This window comes from Cnephaeus nilssonii (assembly GCF_951640355.1).
Source record: "Cnephaeus nilssonii genome assembly, chromosome: 16".
Classification (NCBI taxonomy): Eukaryota; Metazoa; Chordata; class Mammalia; order Chiroptera; family Vespertilionidae; genus Cnephaeus; species Cnephaeus nilssonii.
The window spans coordinates 18,281,450-18,299,849 of NC_137087.1; the positions used below are offsets into that span (position 1 = coordinate 18,281,450).

At 38.7% G+C, this 18,400-nt stretch overlaps 1 protein-coding gene across 1 annotated transcript in view; it reads left to right on the plus strand.

The window, feature by feature from the left end:
* Positions 1 to 18,400, plus strand: part of CFAP70 (cilia and flagella associated protein 70) — a 101,793-nt gene that overhangs the window by 47,707 nt on the left and 35,686 nt on the right. The window contains 4 exon segments of the mRNA XM_079793053.1: positions 2,908 to 2,999; positions 12,833 to 12,911; positions 13,209 to 13,403; positions 15,197 to 15,328. Of these exon segments, the coding sequence (XP_079649179.1) occupies positions 2,908 to 2,999; positions 12,833 to 12,911; positions 13,209 to 13,403; positions 15,197 to 15,328 (498 nt within the window).

An 18,400-nucleotide genomic window follows, 5' to 3' on the forward strand; every position in this document is an offset into this window, starting at 1 on the left:
GGATTGCTCCCTTTAGTATTATGTAGTGGCCTTCCTTATCCCTTATTACGGCCTTTACTTTGAGGTCTATTTTATCTGATATAAGTATCGCAACCCCAGCTTTTTCTCATTTCCATTTGCCTGAAAAATGTTTTTCCATCCCTTCACTCTCAGTCTGTGTGAATCTTTTGCTCTAAGGTGGGTCTCTTGTAGACAGCAAATATATGGGTCATGTTTTCTTATCCATTCAGCTACCCTATGTCTTTTGATTGGTACATTTAATCCATTTATGTTTAATGTTATAAGTACCTGTTTGTTGACATATTTTTCCTTAGTGTTTGTGTTTCTTCTTGCCTTTCTCTTTCTTCTTTTTACAGCAGCCCCTTTAGCATTTCTTGCATTGCTGGCTTGGTAGTGATGAACTCTCTTAGCCCTTTTTTGTCTGTGAAGCTTCTGATTCCACCTTCAATTTTGAATGATAGCCTTGCTGGGTATAGTATTCTTGGATTCAGTCCCTTGTTTTGCATCACTTTGTATATTTCATTCCATTCCCTTCTGGCCTGGTGTGTTTCTGTTGAGAAATCAGTCGATATTCTGATAGGAGATCCCTTGTAGGTAACTTTCTGTCTCTCTCTGGCAGCCTTTAAGATTCTTGCTTTGTTGTTGGTGTTCGTCAATTTAATTATGATGTGTCTTGATGTCGGTCTTTTGGGGTTCAACTTGTTTGGGACTCTGTATGCTTCTTGGACTTGGATAGTTTTTTTCTTGCCAATATCAGGGAAATTTTCTGTCATTATTTCTTCCAACAGGTTTTCTAGTCCTTGCTTCTCTTCCTCTCCTTCTTTTATCCCTATTATTCGAATGTTGTTTCGTTTTTTGTCGTCCCAAAGCTCCCTTAGGCTCTCCTCTTGCTTTTTAAGTCTTCTTTCCAGTTGCTGCTGTGTTTGTGTGTTTTTTCCTACCTTGTCTTCTAATTTGCTAATGTGGTCCTCAGCCTCTTCTACTCTACTCTTTAAGCTTTCCATTGTGTTCTTTATTGCAGCTATGTCGTTCTTCATCTCCTCTTGGTTTCTTTTCATGTTGGTGACGTTTTCATTCAGCTCCTTATAGTTCTCATTGAGTTGTGTGTATTTGTCATCCATCCATTTAAACATCCTTATAACGAATACTCTGAATTCTTTCTCTGTTAAGCTGCTAGCCTCAAGTTCATTTTACTCCCTTTCTGGTGATTCCTCTTGTTCCTTCCTTTGAGAATTTCCTTTCTGTCTCCCCATGTTTTCCTGTAATGTTTTAATTGTAGTTCCAATTGCTTTGCTACCCAGGTTCTTTTGGTGATGGTGCTACTGGTATAATCTCTCAGTTCTCCTGGGCTTGGTAATCTAGTGTAGTTCCCTACCTGAACTATTTGGGTTCTCTTGATGTAGGCCTGCGAGTTTGAGAGGCACAACTGCAGTGTCTAGAGGTCAGTAGTCGTGGAGGGTAGCATTCCAATTTTTCTGTCTTGCACCCTAAATTGAAATTACGCTTGCCCAGTGGGGACTCACAGTGGCTCCAAGGAACTGTCTGTCGGGGTGATGTGGCTCGAGGGGCCTGCACTCTGGAAAGGCGTGACTGTGTTGCTCAGAGTTCTGTAGTTGTGGGGTGGGCAGACTCAGCTTTTGCTGCTGTACCCGTGGTGGATAGGCGCTTACTCCCAGTGGCAGCTCACAGGAGCACCTGCGGTAAGTTTGCCAGTGAGGCACACTGAAGCACTCTGAAGAGCTCTGGTAGTGTAACTGCGTAATTGAGGTGCCTAGATGCTAAAGCAGTGATGGTGAACCTTTGACACGCGTGTCAGCACTGACACGCGTAGCCATTTCTGATGACACACGGCCGCATGCCAAGGATGAAACATTTGCTGCTCCTGAGGATGAAACATTTGCGACTAGAGTCTTGGAGTTAGTTTTTTCCTCAAAGTGACACACTACCTGAGTTATGCTCAGTTTTTTGGCGAAGTTTGACACACCAAGCTCAAAAGGTTGCCCATCACTGTGCTAAAGGTTTTTCTTTTGGGCAGTACCTATGGCCTCAGGGATTATTCAAATCCTATAGTGTTAATCAGAGTGGAATCCGGGTGTGGCTATATTGGTTGCCTGGAGACTGGAGGGAGGGGTTATCTCTTAGGAGAAAATGGCGACCGGGGATCCGATGTGACTCAGCACCAGACACGCTTCCACCTCTGCCCACTCTCCCAAGGTTCCACAACTCCTCCCCTTCTCCTGCACCTCAACCACGGGTAAGTGTCTGTATCCGAAAGATCCTACGAACTAGGTTCAGTGGAGAAAGACGCAGGCCCCGGGGCAAAGAGGGACCACATCTTTACAATCTCCTAACTGCGTGGTAGGGCAGTTAGCTCTTAAGGGCTGCCTTTGAGCTCAGATCCCAAATCAGACTCCAAGGTCTAAAATCTACTACCTCCCGCAGTCCCGTGGACCCTTTTTCTCACAGTCAGACGTCCTCAGGGACGCGGCTTGGCGCCGTGTAGTTTTCCTCTGACTTTCTGGGTTTAGAGATCCGGCAGATTCTATTGCCCAGATCCTTGTTTTACCTTTTTCCAGGAGATCTCTGCCCTTCCCAGCTGCAAACTGTCTCACCAGCCGCTTCTCCTTCGCCAATTCGGGCTGGATTCCTCTCGTTTCAGCTGCTCCCTCTATTTCCTCCTGGACAAGGATCAGGACACATCTGCCTATTCCGCCGCCATTTTGTCCCCCTCCTGTCCAGTTATTTTTCTTTGTAAAACATATTTTAAGTTAAGATTACACTATATTTATAGCTGTAGATGTACTTTTCTCACTTATTATATTGTGAATATTACCTTATGTTACTAATTTTTTTCATAAATATTTGTTTTACTGAAAAGAATAAATTAGAAAAAAAATGTCTTTACAGCAATATGTAGAAGCAGGAACATACATCGTGTTGGAGGTTCAGCTGAACAAAGCCTTGGTTCCAAAGCGATTGCCAGAGGAGCTGGCCAGACGGTGTGTAGCAATGTTTTCATACTTGATTTGCAAAAGCAATCTATACTAATAAAAGAGTAATATGCTAATTAGACCAGGTGTCCAGACATCTTCCAGACATCCAACTTCCTTCTGGACAGTTAAGGGGCAACCAGGCCAGCAGGGGGGCAGTTGGGGGTCAGCAGGAGGGCAGTTGGGGGGCAACCAGGCTGGCCGGCAGGGGGGCAGTTGGGGGGCGACCAGGCAGGCAGGGGGGCAGTTAGGGGGTGATCAGGCCGGCAGGCAGGCAAGCGGTTAGGAGCCAGTGGTCCCGGATTGTGAGAGGGATGGCCGACTGCCGCGGGATCGGGCCTAAACTGACAGTCAGACATCCCCCAAGGGGTCCCTGATTGGAGAGGGTGCAGGCCAGGCTGTGGAATTCCCCCTCCCTGTGCACAAATTTCATGCACCAGGCCTCTAGTTTAGGTATAAGTAAAAGGAAGTCAGCTTGTGACCATAAATGTAATTTTCCCTAGGCCAAACATCAATTTTCTGCTTTTTCTCCCCAGATAAAACTTCTTGTATTTTCTTACTATAAAGGTAGTATATGCCTATTATAAAAAATTTGAGAAATTGAGATTAGCCACAAAGTATAAAGACACACAGATTTTTCTCACCCAGTGATAACTGCTTTTAATACCTTGGTATTTATCTTTCTAGAGTTATTGTAAAGCCCCTCTACTATATAAACACACATTCCATGTCATATATTAATATACTAGTATGTAATTTTTAAACTATTTTTAAATTGTACCATAGTCCTTTGATCATTTTGCTAGGAAATTGCCCATTTTATCTAGGTTATCCAATTTGTTGATGTACAGTTGTTCATGACATTCTTTTTTCTTTTTCTCATTTCTGATTTTAGTAATTTGAGTCTGTTTTCTTTTTTCTTAGTCCATCTACCTAAGAATTATTATTTTGTTTATCTTTTCAAAGAAGCAGTCTTTTTTTGTTTTATTGATTTTCCCTATTGTGTTTCTTTTCTCTGTTTTTTTTTTTTAATCTCTATTTCTATTCCTTCCTTCTTTGAGCTTTGGGTTCAGTTTGCTCTCCTTTTCTAATTCCTTAAGATATACAATTAAATTATTGATTATTGTGTGAGTTAGAGCTGTAAATTTCACTCTGAACACTTCTTTCACTGCATTCCATAAGTTTTGGTATGCTGTGTTTTTGTTTTCATTCATCTCAAAGTATTTTCTCATTTGCCTATGGTTTTTTTCTTTGACCTATTATTTAAAAGCATGTTGCTTAATTTCCACATATTTGTGACTTTTCTCGTTTTCCAGTTTTCTTCTAGTTATTGATTTCTACTCTCATTTCATTGTAATTAGAAAAGATATTTTGTATGATTTCAGTCTTTTAAAATTGATTGAGGTTTATTTTGTGGTCTAAAATATAGTCTATCCTGCAGAATGTTCCATGTGCACTTGAGAAGAATGTGTATTCTGTGATGTTAAGAGGAATGTTCTGTATATGTCTATTAGGTCAAATTGCTTTATACTGTTAAGTCCTTTATTTTCTAATTGATTTTCTGTCTGATTATTCTACCCATTTTTGAAAGTGGGATATTAAAGTCTCTATTATTAAAGAACTGTCTAATTCTCCCTTCATTTGTCTCAATTTTTGCTTTATATATTTTGGGTCCCTATTATTAGGTACATATATGTTTATTATTGTTATATTTTATTGCTGTCTGAAACCTTTTATTATTTTTTTAAAAATTTTAAAAAATATATTTTATTGATTTTTTACAGAGAGGAAAGGAGAGGGATAGAGAGTTAGAAACATTGATGAGAGAGAAACATTGATCAGCCGCCTCCTGCACACCTCCCACTGGGAATGTGCCCGCAACCAAGGCACATGCCCCCGACCAGAAACGAACCTGGGACCCCTCAGTCCTCAGGCCGACGCTCTATCCACTGAGCCAAACTGGTCAGGGCAAGTCTGAAACCTTTTAGGTATCTATCATCTATCTATATTGTTCTTCTTTATCTCTTGTTATCTTTTTTATTTCAAGTCTATTTTCTCGAGAAATATAACCACCCCAACTCTGTTTTGGTTACTATTTGCATGGGATGTCTTTTTCTATCCTCCTACTTTCATTTTGTGTGTGTGTGTGTGTGTGTGTGTGTGTGTGTGTGTGTGTGTGTTCTTATAACTAAAGGAAGTATCTTGTAGACAGCAGACAGATGCACACTGTTTTGAGTTTTGAGTTTCCTTAAAAAATTAAAAATGGAACTTCATTTGACCCTGTCATCCTAGTTCTAGGAATATGTCCGAAGAAGCCTGAAATACCAGTCAGAAAGAAAATATGCACCTCTATGTTCATTGCAGCATCATTTACAATAGCTAAGATCTGGAAACAACCGAAATGCTTATCAGTAGATGAGGGGATAAAAAAGCTGTGGTACATATACACAATGGAATATTATGCAGCTGTAAAAACAAGAATTTCTTACCCTTTGAGACAGCATGGGGGGATCTGGAGAGTATTATGCTAAGTGAAATAAGCCAGTCACATGATCTCACTTATATGTGGAATCTAATGAACAAAAGAAACTGACAAGTGAAATAGATCCAGAGACATGGAAGTATGCAACAAACTGATGATTCTCAGAGGGAAGGGGGAGTGGGGAGAGGTGGGATTAACCAAAGAACTTATATGCATATATGCATAACCCATGGACACAGACAATAATGTGGTGAAGGCCTGGGGAGGGTGCAGAAATGGGGAGGAAGGGTGAATGGGGGAAAAATGGGAACATAAAAATAGAAATCCAACCCACTAATCTCTGCCTTTTAATAGGAAAGTTTAACCCATTTATATTTAATGCAATTACTGATAAAGGATTTACTTCTACTACTTATCTGTTATCTGCTTGTCTGTTCTTGAATTCCTTCTTCACTGCCTTTTTAATATTTAATTGGCTTTTTATAATGTAACATTTAGATTTCCTTCTTTCTTTCTCTTTATATTTATATTCTTAGTGGTTACCTTGGGGATTACAATGATCATCTTAAACTTGTAACAACCTAGTTTGAGTAACACTAATTTAGCTTTAATATTATACACTTGGTACCTCTTATATATCTCTATCCCTTCCTCTTTGTATTATTATTGTCACAGATTATATTTTATACACTGTATACCTACTAACAAATATTTATGATTATTATTTTATGCATTTGCCTTCTAAAAAAAGAAGTAATGAGGAGTTACAAACCAAAAGTACAATAATAATGGCTTTCATAATTACCTTTACCAGTGTTCTTTATTTCCTCATTTACCTTTGAGTTTCTTTCATTTTAGCCTGAAGGGCTTCATTTGGTATTTCTTATAGGGTAGATCTTAGTAACACTCTCTTAACTTTTGTTTATCTGGGATTGTCTTAATTTTTCCTTCATTGTTGAAGGATAGTTTGCTGGATATAGAATTCTTGTTGGCAGTTTTTCCCCCCAGAACTTTAAATGTTACCCAAATGCCTCTGGCCTCTGTTTTTTTTTTTTTTTTTTGGTTTTTTTTTTTGCCTCTGTGATTTCTGATGAGAAATGATCTGTATTGAGATTATTGAAATTATCTATTAATCTTATGCGATGAGTCCCTCCTCTCACTGCTTTGGAGATTTTCTCTTTTTCTTTTCTTTTACAATTCTACTATAATGTGTCTTAGTGTAGAGCTCTTTAATTTTATCTTTCTTGGAGTTTGATAACCTTCTTGGTTGTTTAGATTCATGTATTTCATCAAATTTGGAGTTTTGGGCCATCATTTCAAAATTCTTTCTTCTCCTTTCCCTCTGTTTTCTCTTTGTATTCCCATAATGTGTTTGTTGGTTATACAAATATGTATGTTGATGGTGTTCCCCAGATTTTAGACTGTGTTAACTTTTTTTCATTTTTCTTTCTGTTTCCTTAGACTGAATAATTTCAATTGTCTTGGTTCTTTCTTCTGCTTGATCAAATTTATTGAACCCTCTAGTGACTTTTTCATTTCAGTTATTGTACTTTTCAACTCCAGACTTTCTATTTGGTTCCTTATGTTGTTGTTGTTAATCCTCACTCAGGATACTTTTTCATTGATTTTTAGAGAGTGTGGAAGGGATGGGAAGAGACAGATAGTTAAAAACATCGATGTGAGAAAGACATCAATTGGCTGCCTCCTGCACTCACCCTGACCAGGGCCAGAGATCGAGCCTCCAACCGAGGTACATGCCTTGACCAGAATCAAATCCAGGACCCTTCAGTCTGTGGGCTAATGCACTATCCACTGAGCAAAGCTGGCAGGGTCTATTTGGTTCCTTTTTAATGATTTCTATCTCTTGACTGGTATTCTCATTTTGTTCATACATCATTTTTCTGGTTTCTTTTAGTCCTTTGTCTGTTATTTCCTTTAGTTCTTTGAGCATGTTTATTTAACATCTTTTTGTAGCACGTCCAATGTCTAAGCTTCTTCAAGAATAGTTTCTGTCAATTTATTTTTTATTTTGAAAATGCCATAGTTTTTGTGTTTTTGGTATATTTGGTGATTTTTTTTGTTGTTGAAAACTGGACATTTGTATACTAGAATGAGGGAATATTGGAAATAAAAGTTTACCCTTTCCCAGGATTTGCTGTTTTTTATTAAGTTATAGCTTGTGTTTTGACTGAGATTTCCTTGAATTCCAGTACCTTAATATAAACAAACTAACAAAACCAAAACTTAAAAAAATTTTTTTTCGTCTTTGAAGATGACTGTGCTGGGCCATCCTGCACCCTTCCCTCCCCACTGGGGATCAAGCCAGCAACCTTGGTATGTGCCCGGGCCAGAATTCGAATCATGAGCTCCTGGTTCACAGGTTGATACTCAACCACTGAGCCACAGTGGCCGGGCTGGGCCATTCTTTTAACACTTAATCAAGCTCTTTATAATTTTACCTCATCTTTCACTTCCTGCTTGCACTGAGATTATAGATCAGTCATTGGTGAAACTTAGGGTCTTCTCAGGGTTTTTTCTGAGCACGGTTTCAATCCTGGGCATGTACCAGTATATACAACTACATTTGAATACCCTAATTTCCTAAAGATAATCTCTGGCTTTTCCTCCTAAACCTTGCACTGTATTGTATGTCTTAACCATATTTCACCCCCCCCCCCCACACACACACACAGAGCTGTGAGTTTTTCTAACCTTACAGTGTTTTTGAGCAATTCATAATCATTGCTTTTCTACCCTTAGTGGGTTTCAAATTAGGAAAAACAGAACTGAGTGCTTTATGTCAGCCCTGCAGGTAGCCCCTGACAGGTTAGAACAAACACAGTAACTTGCAAATAAGTTCTGCTCTACTCCTCCAGAACCAGGGACCAGTGTGTCACACTGGAAATGCAGCGTCCTATCCTTAAGACAGCCACTAAACTGGAGATGGAGTGGGACAAGGGTCAGTAAAAATGTATAAAGCTTTTCTACTCTTTAAATTGCCTTAAACCTTTGACTGTTTTCCAGAGTTCTGACAAAGTTGGTTCTGACATTTTCTGGTTCTGTTTTTCATATTTCTATGGAGGGATGGAAGTTTGGAGTTATCTATTCTGCCGTTTGCTGATGTTTAGACTTCAATTTTTGATGTGAGAAGCACCGTACTCAAGAGTGAAAGGAAATGATAGCTTTTATCTTAAAGGCTATTCACTACAGATATATTTTAAGCGTTTTGATAAACAGTCCTGCATTGCCTTCCCAAAAGTTTGCAGTTCTACACTACAAGTGATGTATGAGACTATTGTTCCTTCATACATTCACCAACACAATAATTTTTTATTTATGCTATTTTATCAGGGAAAGAAAGTTTCTCATTTTAATTTTAAACTACATTTTAAATGCTTTAGTAAGAGTAAACATTTAAAGATATTTATTAGTCATTTGGAATTCTCCTTTTTTAAAAAATTATTTTTATTTATTTACTGAGCTACACTGGCTGGGCTGGAAGTCTCCTTTTGAGAATTATCTGCATCTTTTATAACACCTGTAAAAAAAGTTTTTATTGACTTTTAGAAAGAGAGGAAGAGATAGGGAGAAAGAGAGAAACATTGATATGAGAGAGAAGAAACATCTGTCAACTGCCTCCTGCAACCCCCCTACTGTGAATTGAGCCCATAACCCAGGTATGTCCAATGACCAGGAATTGAACTGGTGACTTTTTGGTGCATGGGATGACACTCAACCAACTAAGCCACACTGGCCAGGGCTTATACCATCTTTTATACTTTTTAAATTTTAATATTTATTGAATTTATTGGGATGACATCTACACTAATAAAAGAGAAACATGCAAATTGACCATCCCTCCACTATGCCCACCAGCCAATCAGGAGTGCATATGCAAATTAACCCAACAAAGATGGAACAAGACTGAAGACAGCATAGAAGGAAGCCAAGCACTGCAGAAGGGAGTGAAGCGGCGGAAAAGGGAGTGAGGTAGCGGAGAAGGGAGGGACTCTCCGGCCGCAGGAAGCCCTATTCTTGCAGGAATAGGCCCAAGGAAGCCCTATTCTTGCAGGAATCTTCCTGCAACAGGCCTCTAGTTGGTTAATAAAATTATATAGTTTACAGGTGTACAATTCTATAATACATCATCTCTATATTGTTTTGTGTGTTTACCACCTAAAGTCAAGTCTTATTCTATCAACATTTATCGTTCCTTTACCATCTTCTACCTCCCCAACTTCTTCCCCCTCTGGTAATCACCATACTGTTGTCTGCATCTGTGAGTGTGTTTTTAATATATATTTTTATTGATTTTTAGAGAAAGAGGGACAGAGAGAAACATTGATCGGCTGCTTCCTGCATGCCTCCTACGAGGGATTGAGCATGCAACCTGGGCATGTGTCCTGACTGGGGAATCAAACTGATGACCAGTTGGTTTATGGGTCGAGGCTCAACCACTGAGCCACACCGGCCATGCTATGAGTGTTTGTTTGTTTTTCGTTTTTGTTTTTAAAAATATATATTTTATTGATTTTTCACAGAGAGGAAGGGAGAGGGATAGAGAGTTAGAAACATCAATGAGAGAGAAACATTGATCAGCTGCCTCCTGCACACCCCCTACTGGGGATGTGCCTGCAACCACGGTACATGCCCTTGACCAGAATCGAACCTGGGACCTTTCAGTCCGCAGGCCAATGCTCTATCCACTGAGCCAAACCGGTTAGGGCTAAGTGTTCATTTTTGTTGTTGTTGTTTTTGCTTAATCCCTTCACCTTTTTCATCCATCCTCCCCAACTGCTCCACTCTAATAGCTATCAGTCTGTTTTCTATATTTATGAGTCTGTTTCTATTTTGTTTATTTATTTTGTTCATTAGATTCCACCTATAAGTGAAATCATATGGTATTTGTCTTTCTCTGACTGGCTTATTTCACTTAGCATAATACTCTCCAGGACCATACATGTTGTCACAAAAGGTAAGATTTCCTTTTTTTTTTTTATGGCCAAGTAGTGTTATTGTGTAATGTACCATCACTTTTTTAAAAATATGTTTTTATTGATTTTTTAGAGAAGAGAGGAAGGGAGAGGAAGAGAGAAATATTGATGTGAAAGAGAAACATTGATAGGCTATCTCCTGTACACCCCCTACTGGGGATTGAGCCCACAATCTGGGCATGTGTCTAGACCTGGAATTGAATCCTTGAACTTTTGTTGCATGGGACAATGCTCAACCAACTTTTGGTTGATTGAACCACAATGAGCCACACCAGCCAGGTTACCACCACTTTTTTATTCACTAAGCTGCTGATAGGCACTTGGGCTACTTCCAAATCTTGGCTATTGTAACGAACTCTGCAGTGAATGGAGGGAGGGGTGCATATATTCTTTTGAATCAATGTTTCAGGCTTCTTCAGATATATTCCCAGATGTGGAATTGCTAAGTCATAAGGCAGTTACATTTTTAATTTTTTCAGGAAACTCCACATTGTTTTCCACAGTGACTGCACCAACCTGCATTCCAACTAACAGTGCACAGGGTTCCCTTTTCTCTGCATCCTTGCCAACAATTGTTGTTTGTTGACTTATTGATGATAGCCTATCTGACAGGTCTGAGGTGATATTTCATTGTGGTTTTAATTTGCATTTCTCTGATGATTCATGACATTGAGCATCTTTTTATATGTCTATTGGCCATTTATATGTCCTCTTTGGAGAATTGTGTATTCAGGTCATTTGCTCATTTTTAAATTGGATTATTTGGTGTGTGTTTTTAGTGTTGAGTTGTGTACGTTCTTTATAAATTTTAGATATTAACCCTTTATCAGATGTATCATTGCTGAATATGTTCTTCCATTCAAAGGGCTCACTTTGTATTTTGTTGGTGGTTTCCTTTGATGTTCAAAAACTTTTTGGTTTGATGTAGTCTCACTTGTTTATTTTTTTCCTTTGTTTCCCTTGCCAAAGAAGACATATCAGACAACATATTGCTTTGAGAAATGTTTGAGATTTTGCTACCTATGTTTTCTTCTAGGATTTTTATTGTTTTGACTCTTACATTTAAGTCTTTTATACATTTTGAGTTTATTATTGTGTATGGTGTAAGAAGGTGGTCTAATTTCGTTGTTTTGTATGCAGCTGTCCAATTTTCCCAACAACATTTATTGAATAGACTATCTTTACCCCATTGTATCTTCTTGCCTCCTTTGTTGAATATTAATTGACCATAAAGGTGTGGGTTTATTTCTGGGCTCTCTATTCTATTCCATTGATCTATAGGTTTGTTTTTATGCCAGTACCTTGCTGTTTTGATTAGTATGGCCTTGTAGTATAAGTTTGATACTGGTAGCATGATTCCTCTACCTTTGTTTTTCTTTCTCAAGATTGCTATGGCTATGCAGGGTCTTTTGTGGTTCCATATAAATTTTTGAAATATTTGTTCTAGCTCTGTGAAATATGCCATTGATATCTTAATAGGAATTGCATTGAATCTATAGATTTCTTTGAGTACTATGGAAATTTTAATGATGTTAATTCTTCCTACCCATGAACATGGTATATGCTTCTACTTATTTGTATATTCTTAAATTTCTTTCTTCATTGTCTTATAATTTTCTTAGCTCCATTCTAACAGCTGTCAGTCTTTTTAACATCCTTGGTTAAATTTATTCCAAGGTATTTTATTTTTGATGCAATTATAAATGGGATTGTTTTCTTAGTGAATTTGAATGTAAACTCTACAGCAGTGCAATTTACTTCAGCAGAAATCTGAAATTATAAGGGGAAAAATCTAACTTAATTACATCTAGGTTCTTGTAAACTCTCATAAAAATGGAAGGTAGAAGTTTTGGTGTAAATAGTTTGATAGTGACAAAATATATATTTTTTACTCACCATAAAGCCTGATATCATTATTGTAATTAAAAGCTGTCTTGTGAATTATGACCTAGATTTAGAGGGAGGGAGAAAAGCTTTCATTTGCCTATACCATTTATATTTCCAAAATTTTATGTTTTCAAAGACTCTACTGAGTACATCTAAAATCATAACACCCATTTCTTTCTAACCCCTGAGTCAAGCATCCCTTTGTACACAGCAATGGTTTTTTTAAAAAATATATAATGGAAAAGCCAGGGCTCAAATTAGCCAAAATTGCAACTTAGCTACTCTCTGAGTAGCTGCTTCTTTCCTATCTAGTCCATAGCTATATAATGTTCTGGGGTTCGTGCCTCAGATTTTACATGAGAGAATAGCACAGTGCTCAAGTATGATGGGGGAACAGACCTTAGATCTCCCCTCTGAGACTCTTTGGTGGTGGGAAATAAAAACATAAATATGCAGATAATTTATATTTCCTGATACAGGGTCAAGGAAATGATTCCTCCAAGGCCACCTCTTACCCGCAGGACAGGAGGAGCTCAGAAGGCAAGTGCCAAAGTCAAGGTGAAACTATAAGTAATAAGGTGTTGAGTGCATCATTTGAAAATAAGGTATGGATTTTTCAGAAGGGGTGAGAAATTGTAGCTTCTAATCTATATCTTCCTGTGTCTATTTGTGACCAGTGGCTTACAAAGAATAGTATTCAGTGTTTGATCTTTGGCTGGTGGTCTCTGAGCTGAGGAGAAAAGAGCAATTTATACCTAAAGTATATTGAATATAAAACACAATCCAGTTTCAGAACTCCATTCCACGTCTTGACCTCTTTGAGGTCTCTTTACCAGGCATTATATATTTTCCTAGGCGGTAAGTGACTACCACATGCAGATCAAGACCATTTCTAGAGCCATTCTGGATGAGTATCACAGCATGTTTGGAAAACAGGTGGCCAAAGTGGAGGGTGATATAGATAGTGAAACCCTGGAGGAGCAGAAATGCCAGCTCAACTATGAACTTAATTGTTCTGGAAAATACTTTGCTTTCAAAGAACAACTCAAGGTAAATATTCATTTATTTAATTATTCTATGGGTTTTATGAAGCATCTACTCTGCATACCTCATTGTCATTTTTTCTATGGTTATGTTCGGCTGTGCTCCCACCTGTCTTGCTACTGGTGCAGAGAACTATGTTCTCCATGATAGAATGTTGGGAGAAGCTCCGCTCCTGCAGAGCCATAGAACAGTTCAGTATGCTTTCCGAATGTGAGCTTTTAAGAAACTGATTCTTCTCTCGAGGTTAGGCCAGATTTTGAGTCAGATTTCATGTTGCTTTAGCAGGCAGAAACTCTATACCTGGGACTGATTCCATGACTGATTATCTCTGTCTCCTATTACAAACCTTTCCCTAGTCCATAGAATTACTAAGATTTGAGAAATATTTGCTTAATAATAATTTCCTGAATAATAATGGCTAACGCTTATTGAGTGTTTGCTCTATACCAAATTTTAAAATGCTTACGAATTTAATCCTCACAACAACCATATGAGGTGCTCCCCATTTTACAGATGGAGAAATGCAATATTAGTTGGTTAAGTAATTTGCCCAAGATCACAGAGCTAGTAAAGGTCAAAGATGGGACTCAAATTCTGGCAGCCTGGTTCCAGAAATCATGTTCTTAACTTCTATACCGCACTGCCTCTCTGTGTGCATTTACTATGTGCCCTGCACTGTATAAACAAATACAAAGAAATCAGATGGAAGTAATAAAGTAAAAAACAACAGATGATCGTGGAGGCAAGAGGCTGTTCTCAGTAGGTGGCAGGGACACATCTCAGTTTGATTCTGGTTCTATTACTAGCTGGATGACCTTAGTCAAGTGACTTTACCTCTCTGAGCCTCAATTTCTTTGCCTAACAATGAGGGATAATATTAATATTATTACATGGGTTTGTTATAAGCATTAAATAACATAATGCATGCAAAATGCTTTATGTTATAAAAACTTTATGGGCCTGACTGGCATGGCTCAGTGGTTGAGTGTCAACCTATGAACCAGGAGGTCATGGTTCGATTCCCAGTCAGGGCATGTGTCCAGGTTGCGGGCTCGATCCCCATTGTGGGTCGTGCAGAAGGCAACCGACTGATGATTCTCTCCCATCATTGATGTTTCTCTCTCTGTCTCTCTCTCTTCTTTTCTCTCTCTCTACCCCTTCCGCTCTGAAATCAATAAAATCTATTTTTTAAAAAACCTTTATGGTATAAAACTTGGCAATGATGTTAGCTTGGGGAGCGGGAGTCGGGGGAGAGAAGCAGCAGCTGTCCTGGCTATAGCAATATGTTATTTGTAATGCATCTTAAGCATTACCACCCGTTATTTCTTTCTGGCTTCTCAATCATCTTCTGAAATAAGATAGTAATACCAAAAGTACATATCTATTTAACAAATGAGGAAACTGAGATACCAAGTATAAAATAACTTATGAGGTTGTACAGTGGCAGAATTAAAACCAGAATTTCATTCTCCAGATTCGCAAATCAGGCCTTTTCCCCTTGAATCATGTGGCCACCATAAGAGACATAGTGCATAAACGTAATGCTAAGGTTTTCTTCAGCTTTATGGTGCTCTCCACACAGTATGAGTCCTGCATTGACCATATTAGGATGATGATGACATCAAGAAAAGAAGTCATATAGAGTATGTTGATTAGGGAGAAATCTGTGAGCCAACAGTTCAGCAGTCACCAAGGGAGAAATCAATTACTTTCTGAAATTCTGATGAACCTTAGACCAGAAACTCAAGGGAGGCCTGTGCTGCCTGTGCTATTAGCCCAGTGATCTGTGTCTCTTGCAGCATGCCGTGGTAAAGATTGTGAGAGAGAAGTACTTGAAAACAATACCATTTGAAAACCAAGAGGAACTGCAGACATTCATTAGTGAGCTCTATGTGTTCTTGGTGGATCAAATGCATGTGGCCTTAAACCAGGTAGGTATTCAAGAACTAGGAGCTCTTCCTTTTCTTTGTAGGGCATCAGAGTTTCCCCTGAATGATTCCTTTCTTCCTTGCTTCTTCTCTTCCTGAATTCTACAGATGTTTAGTGCGGTATCTGCTCTCTGCTAGGGACTGAAACACAAAGATGAATAAGAAAATGCCTAAATTATCTGGGGGAGAACAATCTGTATGCTCTTTCAGCTTCCTAGAAAATTAATTTCATAACTCATAAATGTGATAGATAAAAAAGAGATAAAATAGGCTATTTAAATTATGAAATGAAAATGACCATTCTGTTTATTCTGTGAATGTGTGCAATTCTCACTTTTTTGTCTTTAAGACTGATAATAAAAATAAAGAAAAAACTATGAGTTTTCAGATATTATACCTGAATGACAATAACACTTCAAATATGCCTTTTCTATTTGAAGGTGCCGATCTGCTTTCCTCCCACTTGTCTGTTTATATCTATTATTTGCACAGCTTGCATCTTGCCTTCATTTGCCCCCACCCTCGTAGTCTGTCTCTAACCAGATGTGCTTCCTCAAACCCCCTATTCTATTTGCTCTTTTCTTCACTGTTTCTTTCTTCTCTGCCACCATCACTTTTCTCTCACTTTCTTTTTTTGTTGTTGTTAATCCTCACCCGAGGATATTTTTTCCATTAATTTTAGACACAGTGAAAGGGAAGAGGGTTGGGGGAAAGAAAGAGGGAGAGAGAAACATTGATATGAGAGAGCCACATCAATTGGTTGCTTCCCACATGTGTACTGAACTGGGGCAGGAAATCTGCAATCCTGGTATGTGCCCTTTATAGGGAATCGAACCCGGGACCCTTTGGACTGGAAGCCAATGCTCTAACAACTGAGCCATGCCGGCCAGGCCTCTCTCACTTTCTTTAGCCTCCCTGAAGAGGTAGGCGAGGAGTGTCTAGTATTCTCAGACTAAGAGTACAATTCTGCCTTAGGCACAGATGATTTGGATGATTTGAGTTGGAAAGCAGTTGAGCATGAAATGGCAATTACTGTTGCCTTATGTCTTCAAGGAGCCGCTGTCTAGTAGAGACAGGCATAAAACACAAATAACTGTGGTAGAGTGAGGTAAGTGCTGGGACAGAAGGGTGTCCATGGTAGAGCAGGTTAGAGGATGCCTAAAGAAAAAGTGGTAAACTTTACTGAGACCTTTCAGGGAAGGATTTACAGAGGAGCTGTGTCTTGAGTTGGGCTTTGAAGGCTAAAAGGAAGTTATCCAGGGGGATGTTTCAGAGCATTGGAGTCATAGGGAACATAAAAAAGGCTTGGAAACTTGGAAGAATATGATATATACTGGAGGCCCAGTGCACGACATTTGTGCACTAGGGAGGAAGGCGGGGGAGGGAGGGTCCCTCAGCCAGGCCTGCGCCCTTTCACAGTCTGGAAGCCCTCTAAGGATGTCTGACTGACGGCTTAGGCCCACTCCCCAGGCCTAAGCCACAGTGGGACATCCTTAGTGCTGTCACAGAGGCAGGCCGCTATGCACACCAGGTGTCAGCCCAGCTTATGGGAGTGCACTGACCACCAGGGGGCAGCTCATGCATTGAGCGTCTGCCCCCTGGTGGTCAGTGCACATCATAGCGACTGGTCTTTGCGCCATTCTGTCGATTTGCATATTACCCTTTTATTATATAGGATAGAAACTACATACAGTTCAGGAGTGGAGGTTGAAGTGGTGAGGGCCAAAGAAACAGGAGATGAGGCCAGTTCCTGGCCGGGGAGTGTAGTGTGGAGTGGGCTTTGTATAAAAAACATTCTAATAGAAGTATGTAGGATGGGTTAGAGGTGGTGAAACTGGTGATGTTAACTGATTCTTACATTTTATAGAGGAAAAGAAGTAAAAACTTCTTAAGTTTAAGGCTTAGTGATTGGGTAGCTGGTAGTACCATTGACCAGGACAAGAAATACAACCTGAGTAAATTTGGTGGGAGGCAATTGATGTTTAATTAAATTTTGAACATTTGTTTTAGTGGGATTTTGCTCAAGAGAGAGCAAAATGAAATTTGGAAAGCCATGAGTATATAGATGAAGCTGCATAGAAAAACATAAGTAGAGAGAAGAATGAGCTGCTGGTAGAACCCTAGGAAGACCAACATTTAGAGGATGGAGAGTAAAAACATTAATGAAAGAGGCAGGTGAATTGTTAAAATGGCAAGACAGCCAGAAGCTCAGAGAAGAAATTTTTAAGAAGAAAAAGTAGTCATCATTATCAAATATTTTTAGGAATTCAAGAAAAACAAAATTCTGTGGTGGGAAGAGGAGGAGTTGGTTAAAAGGTACAAACTTCCAGTTATAAGATAAATAAGTACTAAGGATACAATATACAGTATGATGAACATAGTTAACTCTGCTATATAATATATATGAACGTTTATGTTAAGAGTTCTCATCACAAGGAAAAAATATTTTTTTCTTGTTTGCCCTTTCTTTTTATTATATCTACTAGAGGCCCGATGCACAAAATTCATGCAAGGGGCTTGGCCCTCACAGCCCCCGCTGCCTTGCAGCCCTACAGCCCCGTCCACTGGTCATTTAGAAGGTCATCTGGAAGGTTGTTCCACTGTCCAGTCTAATTAGCATATTAGCTCTTTATTATATAGGATATGAGATGATGGATTCGAACTAAACTTATTGCAGTAATCATTTCACAATATATGTAAGGCAAACCATCATGCTGTGCATCTTAAACTTATACAAGTGATATATGACAATTATATATCAATAAAACTGGGGGGGATAAACAATTGGAAATTTTTTCATTGGATTTGACAAGGAGGTTATTTTTAACTTTTACATATCAATTTCATTGGGCTAATAGAGTGGATTCAAACTATAACAAATTGAGGAGTAAATGAGTGCTTAGTAAACAAGTAAATATAAACTTAAAATATTGAAAGATGAAGGGAAGAAGTAGGAAAGTAGTAGCTAGAAATTACAGAGATTTTTTTTTTTATTTTTTATTTTTTTTTTTTACCATAGAAAATCTTTTAGCATGTCCACAGATTTGGGAAAAGGTGTCAGCAGATTGGGAGAAT